The sequence below is a fragment of the Phyllostomus hastatus genome, unplaced genomic scaffold (assembly GCF_019186645.2).
Source record: "Phyllostomus hastatus isolate PE091 unplaced genomic scaffold, TTU_PhHast_1.1 phas_scaffold_39, whole genome shotgun sequence".
Lineage (NCBI taxonomy): Eukaryota > Metazoa > Chordata > Mammalia > Chiroptera > Phyllostomidae > Phyllostomus > Phyllostomus hastatus.
The window spans coordinates 7,799,922-7,814,339 of record NW_025334028.1 but is presented as its reverse complement, the minus strand read 5'-3'; the positions used below and the strand labels follow the sequence as shown (position 1 = coordinate 7,814,339).

Sequence of the window (14,418 nt, the reverse complement as noted above, 5' to 3'; positions counted from 1 at the left end):
AGTGGCTGAACTAAGTTTTCATGATATTGAATTTAAATATATAGATGCCAAATCTTGTGGCTTTCAAACAAACAAGCAAATAAATCTTTGTCTTCTACACACTTATATAAGATGTCAGGATAAAAATGTATGGTACACTTATAAATTTTTTCCAGAATTGCCTGCTGTTAAGTAGTTTTTATTCCAAGAACAAAAACTGTAATCTATATTTTCAAAAAAACAGTATCAGTAAATAAACATTTCTGGACCATGGCTGAATCTTGATTCAAACAAAACAATTATAAAAAAAATTTGAAAATGTTAGGAAAGTTTATATATGGGCTGGGTATTATAGATATTAAGAAATTATTGTTTGTTGAAGGTATAATAGCATTGTAATTATTTTTAAAGTCCTCTTTTTAAAAATGCATGGAAAACATGAAATCTTGTGTCTGCATTGAATACTTTAGCAAAAACTACGGAGTGATAGATGAATCGAGTGTGACAAGATCTTGACAAATGATGGCTACATGGAGTTCATTATACGACTATGCTTTTGTGTGTTTTTTTAAAGATTTTATTTATTTTTAGAGACAAGGAAAGGAAAGAAGAAAGAGAGAAACAATGATGTATGAGAGAAGCATCAATCGGTTGCCTCTCACACACTCTCAACTGGGAACCTGGCCCACAACCCAGGCATGTGCCTTGATAGGGAATCAGATGGTCAACCTTTTGGTTCCTAGGCCAGCACTCAATCCACTGAGTCACCCCTGCTAGGGCTTGTGTATATTTGAAAATTGTCATCATCATCCCCATCACCAGGCATTAAGACTTGTCAATAGAAAAAGACTAACAATAAAAGCAGGGATAGATAATTGGCCAAGAAAAAAATCTCAAGCTATTACCCTTCCATATCCCATAATTGGGTTTTTTTCTCTACGAGTAGTTAGACAAGTCCCAGTATTTTAAAAGTGAGATAACCCAGTTAAATACATTACATTCTATATCCTTGAAGACAGCAGATACTGATTTGTATTCAGAGAGTTTACAGCAAGACAACAGTAAATTAAGTTGGCTGATTTAAACAGACTACCAAAAATAGCCTGCCCAAGACAAAATGAGTATAGAAGATTGATATTCCTCAAACGTCTTTCACAAACTATTATCCCATATTTTCAGTGAATTCACTAGTTTTGTTTAATGTTGATGTAATCAATGTTATACAAGTATCAACATTGTGAGTCAAGCCTCACAAAAAGAATTCCAAAAATAAAATTAGCAGGATATGTTAGGCACTATGTTTTCTCTCTGAATAGGTATAACATCAGAAGCTTTCCCAGAGCATTAGTCCTTTGTGTGTGTTGTGGGGAGGGGAGGGCAGAAGAGGAATTTAGCACAGGGACTTAATTAACAGTAGGCATGTGACCCAAAATCTTAAACGTGTGCTGCCCACCAAAGCTGGGCAACAAGGAGGACCTGAGGAGGTGGCATGCATTTCCCACCACCCACAGTGCTGAGTCAGATCAACCACACACTCCAGGGAATGCTGCCAAAATGACTAAGCTACACAATCTATTTATTTGTATTGTTTGTGACTCACCCACCCCAGCAAGGGCAAAGGGAGGGCTTTATTCCTGACTGTTGGCTTTTGGTTGGTAAGCATTCAAAATGTCCTAATATCATAATGCAATTATAGTGGAATTAGTCTTGAGCATGAAAATGACATAATTAATTACATTCATTACAAGTATAATCAAAATTACTAACTGATTTAAGTTTGATAGCATAAGTCCTGGAAATCAGTCAGATACCCAAAGAGTGAGGCTGGTGGTACCTGGCACTACTTACAACAGAGTAAAATAAAAGTTGCTAAAATCTCTGTCAGACCACATCTCAGGGTCTAAGGAGATGGATTTGTCCCATGGCTAGAGTGGTGAAGGCTCAGCTGATGCAAGGAAGCAAAGGAACCTTCTCTTTGCTGTGTTAGCCCTCTAGCGTATCAGCTCTCCAGGACAAAAACTGGGGTAGAGGATAACTCTATATTCCCTACCAAAGCTGAATGTTACTTGAAGTGGGTAAAAAGATTCATCTTCATCACTGTATTAACAATGAGGAAAAGTCACACATCTGGAAGAGGAAGGTGTAACAACAGAGCTTCTTTAAGAGATCTTACTTATGATCATACCTGAAGCTCAACAACTTAGGTTTTTTGTTTTGTTTTGTTTTCTTTTAGAGAGAGACAGAGACATTGATTTGTTGCTCCACTTATTTATGCATTCATTGGTTGATTCTTGTATGTGTCCTGACTGGGGATCAAACCCACAACCTTAGCATATGGCGAAATGCTCTAACCAATTGATCTACCCAGCCAGGGCTAGAGAGCTTTTCTAATAGAAGACATAGTAGAATATGGCTAAAGACAGAAGAGAATTATTTAATCACAAAAATGATATTTCCCTAGGTTTACCTTTCAGTTGGCTTACTCAGTAAGAGCACAAAAGAAATATCATGCAAGAGGGGGAAACTTGAAGTGTCTCCAAAAATGAGCTTCACCAAGTTAATAAAGAGCAGCAGAAGGAATTTGTTGGTACAGAAAATAAATATAACTGTGTTCCCTGTTCAGCTAATCTCTTCCTCTCAGTTCCACAAAACTATCATTGACACAGTATCATTTAGATAGACATCTTGAAATCACTCCCTCACTCCTGGGAGCCTTGGCCTACCTGTGACCCTGGCCTAAACTTTGACCGGCTCAACTCAGCCTTGTGTTGTTGTTGGCTGCAGTACAGAGACATGACGCTCCAAAGACAGAAGATTGCACCAGCCAGACAGAGAGTGCTCAGTGTATTTCATCACCCTCTGCCAGACATCTAGGATTGAAATACCACCTGTCTGCTGACTCCAAACACCAGTATGTATCAACAGGGCACCCACCCTGGAACAGAGATACCTAAGCAGGAGGATGGGAGCAGAGGTGCATTCCAAGCACAGTTGTGGGATTAAGAGAGATAAAAGCAGCACACATTGGAGCCTAAATTACATCTCATACTGTCCTCTGCTTATGCACCTACTTTGGCATTTATCACAGTGGTATGTTGGACGCCTGTCTCCCTACAGGAACCATGTCTTAGTCACCTTTGGATCCCCAAATAATCCTGTAAAAATCACCTTATGGGTAGAAAATGTCCAATAACTGCCACTCTTTCATTTCCACTTCCACTCTTTCCAGAGGTACCATTGGAAAGACAAAGACCAAAAATAGAAAAGACAAATACATAACAAAAAAACCCCAATGTGTGGAAATATTTGCTTCCATATAGGCTAAAAAAACTAAACCAATGTTACTGGCCACCCTCACCTAGTGATTTTTTTTAATCTTCTTAACCTGTCAAACTGAAACACCTTGGGCCCTTTTAAATTCATAACCCCAGACACGTACCACCACCACCACCACCCCTACCTATAGCGCCCCAAAAATGGTCACTTCAAGATCAATGAAACCCCAAATTCTCACCAAGTGCAACAGAAAACCAGTAATAAAGTTTGTTCTCTCCTTGAAACATAAGGTACACATTTAAAAAATATACCCAACCCAGAAAAACAAAAAATTAGTAGATCTGCTATATCTGAGAGAAAGGTATCTGGCAGTCATAAGAGGATTATCTAATCTTTGTAGAAATGTTCTCAGTGATAATACTTTGGTATTTAAGTAGACACCACAAAAACTCCATCAGTTGCTTCAATCATTTGAACATAATAATGAATTATACAAAAATGCACAGGTGTTTTCACTCAAATGTTATTTTTAAAATATGCTACAACATAAAATTTCTACAATTCCTCTTAGACAAGCCTCCAGAAGATAAATTTCTTCCAGTGAAGTGTTTAACATTTTGATCTTTCCCAAATTATACCAAATTATATGGGCACAAAATTATGCCAGCAACTATTTTTGAAAACTGCATAAAGACTTAGTCTTTTAATTAAATCTAGTGATTCATTTCTTCCTAATGTTATAGCCACTACTCTTATAGAATTCTACTTCCCTACAAACCTGCTGCTTTAAACAATTCTTAAAATTCTTTCAAAAGGGAGTTTGGGGGATAAAAGCAAAGCACACAAATAGAAGCAGGTACTGGTTAAATCAATTCATTTGTTAACTCACTTCTAACAAAATTTACACAAGTTCCACAGGCAAAATACAGCCAGAGACATTGAAATAAAGAACAAACTGATAGTAACCAGAGGGGAGGCAGGAGGAGATAATGGGATGGGGGACAAAAGGGGAAGGGTCATCTAGGAAGGTGTATGAAGGACACGGACACGTGGACAAAGCCAAAGGGGGGTAGGATCAAGGGTGGGAAGTGGGGATGGGTGGGGCAAGGGGAGTGATGAGGAGTAAATGTAGACAACTGTACTTGAACTACAATAAAACAAATATTTTTAAAAGTTTAAAAAAATAAAAGTTTAATATGTAAAAAAAAAATAAATACAGGGTGGGGCAAAAGTAGGTTTCCTTTAAAAAAAAAGAGAGAGAAAAAAAGATTAAAGAAGTTCCTTTACTGTAGGATTTTTCTGACCATTTGTTACTGTGCAATACTACTCTCCAAAAGGAAGGTGTTGTATATGATTCCCAAGCTTATTTCACAGGGAAGTTATTTTATTTCATGTATTAACACTTAGCTTTAGCAAGAAAGAGTATTCTGAGGAACACACTTTGAGAACCACAAATTAGAATAAAGTGTTAATAAAACCTCAAAGATAGCTTTAACTCCCAGGTAGTACAGTTACCTTTTTTTTGAAGCCATTGGCTGCATCTTTAAAACCATGAACAACCACCTTTAAATGCATGCTTTTACAAGTACACTGTAAGAACACATAGGTAAATAGCAGTATTACCTTCTTTACAGTAACAACTCATTCAACACTCAAGCAACTGCTATTCTGAACAGAACTATGAATAATCCAAGGCCTACAGAATACACTACTCTATGCATATTTCAAGTTCAAATTGAGTAGACATAACTGAGTTATTTTATTCATCATATTTTTGGATATTTTGACCATAATGATAAAAAGAAAGACTCACCAACAGAAGCTGAGTTTTTAAGAACCGACTCCTTTGGGGCTCCTTTTTCAATTCGTAATGTGGCCCACTGTTTAAAAACAAGACGTATTAATTTAAACTCTTCTATAGGCACAGTGTAGCATACTTAAACCATGCTTATTTGGAAGTGAAATTAAACATTAAGCCCTGGTGCTAACTGAATTGAAGAGATCCCCCAGTGACTCTCTGATGCAGCACTATTCCAAGTCCCAGGTATACTCTTGTTTTAGTTACTGATAAATGCCCTCATAATGGCAGGAAAAGATCACATTTACCCATTTAAAACCCTCAATCACACCTGGTACCCCAATAAATTACTACTTGAAAAGGTCATGAAGCATGTTGGGCAAGAGGAAACATTATGGCATCAAGACTCTCTGAGTTTAAAGTTACTTAATTACTTTAGGCCTCAGTTTCCTCATCAATGAAATGAGGATATTTCCTATCCCATAGGGTTTGCTATGAGGATTAAATGAGATTGACACATATAAAAACCCAGGGCCCAAAGAATAATTATTCTTTTCATAGCAAATTAGGCATTCAAGGGTTAGACACACTCAAAGAGGCTTAAATGCCTGCATCAAAGATAAGCTTGAAAAAGGAGACAGGATGAGAGATGAAAAGCTGAAAGGAATCAGTGAAGTTGATAACTAAAGAAATCATCTGCAAATGGTCACATTTTAAGATGCACAGGGAAAATGTTATGTTTATGAGGAACCACAGGTTTGAAAGAAGCTAAGAGAAGGAATAATCAACCTCCATATTATTTTGTATGTACATAGGAATGTAAAGAAATATTTCAAGGTGTGACATCATTTTTACTTTACACTTTTTTAATGCATTTTTTAAAAATTTGTTTACTTATTTGTTTTTAGAAAGAAGGTAAGGAGAAAGAGAGGGAGAGAAATATAGACGTGGATCAGCTGTTTCTTGCACACCCCCAACCAGGGATCTGGCCTGTCAAGCCAGGCATGTGCCCTGACTAGGAATTGAACCAGTGACCTTTTTTTCACAGGCTGGTGCTCAATCCACTGAGCCACACCAACCAGGACACTTTTTTAATGCATTTTCAAAATTATCTACCGTTAACATCATAGTTCAATAACTATAAATTAACTTTGTTGACAGCAATTCAGAAAATCCCAATGGCTATTTTTCTAGTTCAGAAAAGAAGCAATTCAAATATTATTTAGATGATTACAATTTTAGAAGCTAATCCTGACTAAATTGACTGATTTGGGGTGGGGATGGGGGAAGAGCAACATAAGAGGTAAAACACATTGTTATAATTATAATTAGAACTTAAGCACCCTCGAAGGACAAAAATAATTTATTAAATATATCAAGACAAAAATCTCAGTTATTGCTAGGCTCAGAGGGACTAAACAGAGAGATAAAAATAACAATTTAAAATAAATAAGAAAATAAACTGATAGAGAACAAATAACTTAAAACACATACATGAAGGTCAAAGAGTAAGGCATGATCTGACTACGCCAGGATCCCTGCACAACATTCCAAACAGGCAAGTAGGAACATGCCATTTGTGCTTAGAGAAGAGCCAGCCTATAAATAGAGGCCTAATCTTCCAGACTTCAAGTATCAAATTACAAATGATAATAAGACTCAGTCTTGATTTGGTGGCTTCTTTTTCTTTTCTTTGATGACTTAAACTCTAGACCTCCCATGTTTTCTCAATAGAGGTCAAGGTTTATTTCTACAGTTTTTCTTTTAATTTGTTTATTTATTGGTTTTTAGAGAAAGAGAGAAAAACATTGATTTGTTGTTCTACTTATTTATGCAGTCATTGGCTGATTCCTGTGTGTGCCCTGACGAAGGATCAAACCTACAACCTTGGTGTATAGGGACAATATTCTAACCAATTGAGCTATTCAGCCAGGGTTTTATAATTTTTTAATTTAAAGCTTTGGCACTTATATCATTTATAAGTAGACCAAAAATATGATTAAAATAAAATCTTATAAACAATCACTATTAATTTTGGAGCTCAGTATTTTTATTAAAGGCATCTGATTATGCATTTTATGTAATAGTAATTACTTTTAAGTAGGACAGTTATTTCATCCTCATGATGGAAAATATTGATATTTTGTAGTTGTTATGGGTTGAATTTTGCCTCTCCCACCAAAATCATGTTGAAGGCTTAACTCCCAGTACATCAGAATCTAACTTTATCTGGAGATATGACCTTTAAAAAGGTAAACCTGTTGCAGTGAGGTCTTTAGGGTGAACCCCAATATAATCTCTGCTCAGTGCCCTTATAAGAGGAAGAAATTGGATGAACAAAGAGATATTAGGGATGCACACACAGAGGAAAGGCCGTGTGAGGACATAGCAAAAAGACAGCCATTTGCAAGACAAGGAGACAGTTCTCAGGAGAAACCAACCTGCTACCACCTTCATCTTGAACTTCTAACCTCCAGAACTATGAGGAAATAAATTTCTGTTTAAGCCAACCAGTCCATGGTATTTTGTTATGGCAGCCCAAGCAAACTAACACAGGGGCATCGCTCACTGTTGATAAATTATCTCTCTGAACCTCCATTCCCCAATCTATCAATGGTAGTGTTAATAAACCCTATCTCAGAGAGTTGTTGCAGAATTAAGTTAAATGAAAATCATGGTGCCTTGCTAGTTTTTCTTTATTATTACTTTCTGTCATAAATAGCTATGGCTTCTAGCACATTTGCTATATTTCCAACATGAGGTATAATAACTGAGTATTATAATAAGAGGTGTCATAACCATCTGAGAATTATTGACATGCCGTTAAAAAAGTGGAAAAACATGGTGGACAGAAAAGAGGGTAAGAGAAAGAATACTACTTAAAGTAAATGGCAAAAATTTTCTGCTCTGAGTATGTATGCTAACACATCAAAAATTTGAAGGTAGGTTAAGTTTTAGCCACATAGAAGAAGAAGAAAACCAAAGAGTTTTGGGATTCAAGCTCCACCAAGAATGAACACCTACTATGCATCAAGTGCTTTTATTCACCTTTCCTCATTGAATCTGCACAGTAACTCTAGGAGGCATATTCTTCAATACACAGGTTAAAACTGAGATTGAGGTGGAGGGTGACCTGCTCAAGGTTACAGAAACAAAAATTTGAAGGAACTTATTCATGTTTCCATCTTATTCCTCAAAAGTTGAGGAAAAAGTTAGTCTATTCACATTTACTATCTCATTAGATAATTTAATAACATTCCGCTACCTTCTTTTCCATCAATCCTCTATTGTCTTCACATTCTTTATTTCCCTCTAATCTTAGGGCAGTGAATAGCAATCCTTCATTACTCTCATCCCTATCATACAATTACCTTTCATGGTTGACAGCGGCATTTTTCTTTTTTTTTTTAGTCCTCACTTAAAGATATATTTATTAATTTTTTTAAGATTTGTATTTATTTACCTTTAGAGGAAGAGGAAAACAAACATCAATGTGAGAGAGAAACATCAATCGATTGCCTCTCCTACATGTCCCAGCCAGGTACTGAGCCCACAGACCAGGCATGTACTCTGACCAGGTATACAACCAGCAACTTTTTGCTTTGCAGGACAATGCCCAGGCAACTTAGCCATACCAGTCAAGACTGTCTATTGAATTTAGAGAGAAAGGATGAGTGAAAGAGAGAAAGAAAAACTTTGGACTCCTGGCTAAGATAAAGGCGTATATAGATACACTGTGTGTCCTCGCACAACCAAAAGAAGGACAAGAACAAATTTAAAAACAAAAAATAACCAGAACTGCCAGAAAGTAGAACTGGATGGAAGTCCGACAACCAAGGAGTTAAAAGAGAAACATTCATAAAGACTGGTAGGAGGGCCAGAGAAGGGAAGCCAGGGCAGAGAGGGCTTTCAGCAAGGCAGCAGCTGGCAGACCAGAATAGGCAAGGCGCGGGCTGGCAAACCAGGCAGTCCTACATTTGCATGCAGATAAACTAGGAGAACAACTGGGGAGCAAAACAGACCATACAATCCAGTGTTCCAAAGAAGGGAAATAAACCCTCAAAACCTCTGGTGGTAAAAACCTGTGGGGGTTGCGGCAGGGGGAGAAACTCCCAGCCTCATGGGAGAGTTCATTGGAGAGACCCACAGGGTCCTAGAACATACACAAAACCACCCACCTGGGCATCAGTACCAGAATGGCCCAATTTGCTTGTGGGTAGCAGGGAAAGTGAAAGAAAGCCTGCTGAGAGCTGAGCAAGAAGCATTGTTCCCTCTTGGACCCCTTCCCCACATACAGCACCAAAAGGCATCAATGTAGGTTGCGCCGCCCTGCTGAATACCTAAGGTTCTGCCCCCTACAGTCTAACAGCTCCATGAGAGAGAAAAAAATATGGCCCTAATGAAAGAACAGGTCAAAGCTCCAAAAAAATAGAACTAAGAGATGAAGACATAGCCAACCTATCAGAAGCACAGTTCAAAACACTGGTAATCAGGATGCTCACAGAACTGATTCAGCTCAGTCACAAAATGGAGGAAAAAGGGAGGGCTATGCAAAGTGAAATCAAGAGAAGTGTACAGGGAACCAACAGTGCAGGGAAGGATACCAGCACTCAAATCAATGATTTGGAGCAAAAGGAAGAAATAAACATTCAACCAGAACAGAATAAAGAAACAAGAATTCAAAAAAATGAGGAGAGGCTTAGGAACCTCGGGCACAACTGTAAACATTCTGACATCCAAATCATAGGGGTGCCAGAAGGAGAAAAGGAAGAGCAAGAAATTGAAAACTTATTTGAACAAATAAGGAAAGAGAACTTCCCCAATCTGGCAACGGAAATAGACTTCCAGGAAGTCCAGGAAGCTCAGAGAGTACCAAAGTTGGACGCAAGGAGGAACACACCAAGGCACATCATCATTACATTCGCCAAGATTAAAGATAAGGAGAGAATCTTAAAAGCAGCAAGAGAAAAGGAGACATTTACCTACAAAGGAGTGCCCATAAGACTATCAGTTGATTTCTCTAAAGAAACTTTTCAGGCAAGAAGGGACTGGAAAGAAGTATTCCAAGTCATGAAAGGAAAGGGCCTACATCCCAGATTGCTCTATCCAGCAAAACTATCATTTAGAATGGAAGGGCAGATTAAAGTGCTTCCCAGATAAAGTCAAGTTAAAGGAGTTCATTGTCACCAAGCCCTTATTATATGAAATGTTAAAGGGACTTATCTAAAGAAAATAAGAAGATCAAAACTATGAACAGTAAAATGACAACAAACTCACAACTATCAACAACTGAAAAAACAAAAGAAAACCAAAAACAAAAACTAACTAAGCAAACAACTAGAAGAGGAACAGAATCACAGAAATGAAGATCACATGGAGAGTAGGCACGGTGGAGAATGGGGGAAAAGGTACAAAGAATAAGAAGCATAAATGGTAGGTACAAAATACACAGGGGAGGTTAAGAATAGTATAAGAAATGGAGAAGCCAAAGAACTTATATGTACAACCCATGGACATGAACTAAGGTGGAGGAATGCGGGTGGGAGGGGTGTTGCAGGGCAGAGGGGAATAAAGGGGGGGAAATGGGACAACTGTAATATCATAATCAATACATTTTTAAAAATTATATCAAGTTTAAAAAAATAGAAAAACTTTGATGTTAGAAACATAGATCAGTTGCCTCCCTTACATGCCCCAACCAGGGATTGAACTGGCAACCTAGGTATATGCCTTGAGTGGGAATCGAACCTGCAACCTTTTGGTGTTGAGCAACCCAGGCAGGGTGACAACAGCATTTTCAACCTTTAATCTATGCTCCTCTCTAATCAAATAGAAACTTCACACATACCCTTCTAGAAATTCAGCTATCTATACCCTACCATCCAAATGGATCACTCTCTCACATGCCCTCAGCCAAAAGTTTTTCTTTTTATAGTTTGTTTTCTTAAAATCATTTTCCTATATAATTATAATATTCCTTAGAAACTGTTATATAGACCTTGAAAGTCACTAGTTTAGAGAATCACTAAACTTCTAAGAATTTAAGTTTTGTCCTCAAGTAGCTTGCTTACCAGGGGCTTATGTACTCATCTGAAAATATTCAGCAATGCAGAAGGCAGCATGCAGTAGGTGCTCAATAAATAATACCTGAAATAATGAGCAGCTAAGAAAGAGTCAGAGAAGAGCATAAAGCTGGGTCAGTTATGTGACAAGTAGCAATTACTACAATCAGCTATTCAGAAGGCACCCCACACACATTTCAACGTCCAGAATTTGAGTTTATGGTCATGAAAAAAGCCATCCATTGTCAATAAAACTTAGAAAAGTAAACACATAATGTACAAAACTAGATGACCTTTTAAATGGTATGCACATTGTAACCAAGAAAACTTGAGAAATTTCAAATTCTAATCAAAGAATGTTCTTGGTCCTGGAATGCAAAAGGAACAACCAAATCAGCTGAGAACATACTAAGTAGCAGGAAGGGCTGGCTGGGCCTTGAATGGAATCTACAAAAAGGCAGGGAATTTGTCCAGAACTAAAGATGTTCTAATACTAAATACTAACAAAGATGTTCTCTCTCTCTCTTTTATTTTTTGGGGGGTTTTATAAAAATTGTTTCTGAAACAGGAATAATTTATTGAAGTATAATTCATAGACAATAAATTACATATTTAAGGTGTGCAATTGATAAGTTCTGACATATGTGTACACAATACCATCACTAACAAAGATGTTCTAGTGCTAAACAACCAGTACAATTTTTAAGGGAACTATCCCTATAGTCAGGAAAAACAATGCACTATACTAACCCCCACCTAACAGAAACGTCTTTGAAATACCTAATGCTGTTCCAGCGGAAGGATCAAAAGCACTGGGTTGCCATTTTCCTCTCCTATGCCTAACGCACACATCGCTATGATCATAACTCTTTCCTGGTGAGCCGTACTTCTTCCAAACACAGGCACTCCAGGCAGCTTCAACCTACAAGTCAGAGTTGGTTCACAAAATGAATCCCCATCCTATTTCCATATATGCCAAGCTTCTCTCTGACCTAATAACTTAGTCTTGGCAAGAAGGGTGGTTCTTTATGCTGCTACTGTCTCTTCCAAGCTAAGTGGTGTATCTCCCACTACAATTCAAAAATTGGTGTTCTTGCCCTGGCTGGTGTAGCTCAGTGGATTGAGTGCTGGCCTGGGAACCAAAAGGTCACTGGATAGATTCCCAATCCTGGCATATACCTGGGTTGTGGGCCAGCTCCCCAGTAGGGGGCACTGGAGAGGCAACCACACACTGATCCTTCTCTCCCTCTTTCTCCTTCTCTTCTTCTCTCTCTAAAAATAAATAAATAAAATCTTTTTTAAATAATTGGTGTTCTTGAAAGTTTGATTAACAAAGAGTACATCTTTGAAAGTCTCTTCAAGTATAGATAGACAAAAAAAGAAAACCTGAGGCCTTGCCAAATTGAAGGCCAGTCTTAGGCCAGAGATATCTCTTCTAAGCATAAGTTATTTGCCAGGCTGATGCCAACTGCTGGCCTCTCTCCTGGACATATCTTTAGCTGTAGCTTGAATTAATAAAGCAAGAAATACAGGAGTCAGCCACTGGAAGCCTGTCTGTGGGATTTACCCTCACTTCATCCTTACGTGGCATATAAATCCCAAAGACATTGCTGTATGGGAAAACAGTTCAATCATATCAGAGTTTTGAGAAAGAGTGAACTCCAGCTGAAGAAGATCATGTGCTATGAGGAGAATATTCTGAAGAAGTCTAACAGTAAGAGGCAGCTAAGACATTCACACCATAGTTCACAGCAAGTTCAGAGTATGAAGTCAGTAAAAATGGTAGAAAACTGCAAAATATCTCCCAAGTAGAAACAATAGAACTTTCAAAACATGAGATCTGAGGATGAGGGATCAAATGTAACTTCAAAGACTAGATAGAAAAATAGCCACAAAAAAAATTTGTGGTAAGACAGGAGATTATCAGCAGGTAGAAGAGATATGTAGGATATTAGTAGGTGGAAAATTAGCAGGTCATCTCCAGGTATGAGATTAACAGGTTGAAGATATATATATATATGGTAGCCACCCTGAAGGCTGAGGAAAAACCAAAGTTCCAGGACAGATAGAAAATAAGGGCAGAGGCCCGGCTGGTATGGCTCAGTGTATTGAGCACTGACCTGTGAAATAAAGGGTCGCCAGTTCAATTCCCAGTCTGGGCATATGCCAGGGCTGTAGGCCAGGTTCCCCAGTGTGGAGCATGCAAAAGGCAACCAAACACTGATGTTTCTCTCCCTCTGTTTCTCCCTCCCTCCCCTCTGTCTAAAAATAAATAAATAAAATATTTTTTAAAAAAGAAAATAAGGGCAGAAATATGGGAATCCACATTATAAGTTAGAGAAATGAAGATGCTAGACTCTAAATAATATTATTATTCTTTTAACAGCAGCAAACACTTATATAGCACCTAACATGTCCCAGCACCCTTCTAAGATGCCTGACATATTTTAACATACTTAAATAATCCTATGGAAATAGGTATTATTGTTACTACTATTTGATAAATGAGAAAAACAAGGCACAAGAAGTAGGTGATTTCCCTAAGGTCACATATTGAGAAGCAGAGCTGGGATTTGGGTATCAAATCTAAGCAAATCTGTACCCAAAGTCTGTACCTAACCACTAGGCAAACACACCTTCTCCTCTGTTAGGACCTCTTCATTCAAGCCAACCACTGAACTCTGAGTCTCAATTTCTTTGTCTATATAAAGGGGAATAATAAGTGTCCTCCTTACCTTCCTAGGCTTTGGGAAACAGATGATGATATAGTGAACAGGAAAGCCTTTGTAATTAAAAAAAAATCCCCATATAAGAGGGAGCTGCAGTTGTTCCCCACCAGGCCCACCTGCATCTAACACCTTTGCAAAATTTGGAAAGAAGAGTATAGGGAGAGCTGAGGTCAAAAAAGACACATTTCCCATGATAATTCAAGTGCCATTGATTAGATAAAAATCCTATGACTTCATTAAAATATAATCAGATTTTTTTCTACCACTCAGCAATTAGTTTCTTATCTTGAGCATAAATATGACACTGTAGTACACGAAAGGACCTCTGAAACCTGGGGCTGTAAAAACTTTGGTGAGGTGACAGTTGCACTGCTTAATGGATATGAGGAAATCCATTGATATAAAAGGGAGCCACACGGTTAATCCAATTAGTAAAAATAATAACAGAACAAGGAGTGGGATAGTTGTGCCTTCAAGAAGAGGAACAATAGGGTGGTCCAGAGGTCTCAGCTTGGATTTCTCCAGCTCTGCGGAAGCTGTCTTCACTTTAAAGCAGAGGGTAAACCCAAACGCA

At 37.9% G+C, this 14,418-nt stretch overlaps 1 protein-coding gene across 3 annotated transcripts in view; it reads right to left on the bottom strand.

The window, feature by feature from the left end:
- GPAT3 (glycerol-3-phosphate acyltransferase 3) overlaps nt 1-14,418 on the bottom strand; it is a 78,070-nt gene that overhangs the window by 45,429 nt on the left and 18,223 nt on the right. For all 3 annotated transcript variants that reach the window (XM_045820402.1, XM_045820401.1, XM_045820400.1), the window contains exon 3: nt 5,069-5,135. In XM_045820402.1, the coding sequence (XP_045676358.1) occupies nt 5,069-5,135 (67 nt within the window). The remainder of the gene's footprint in view (nt 1-5,068; nt 5,136-14,418) is intronic.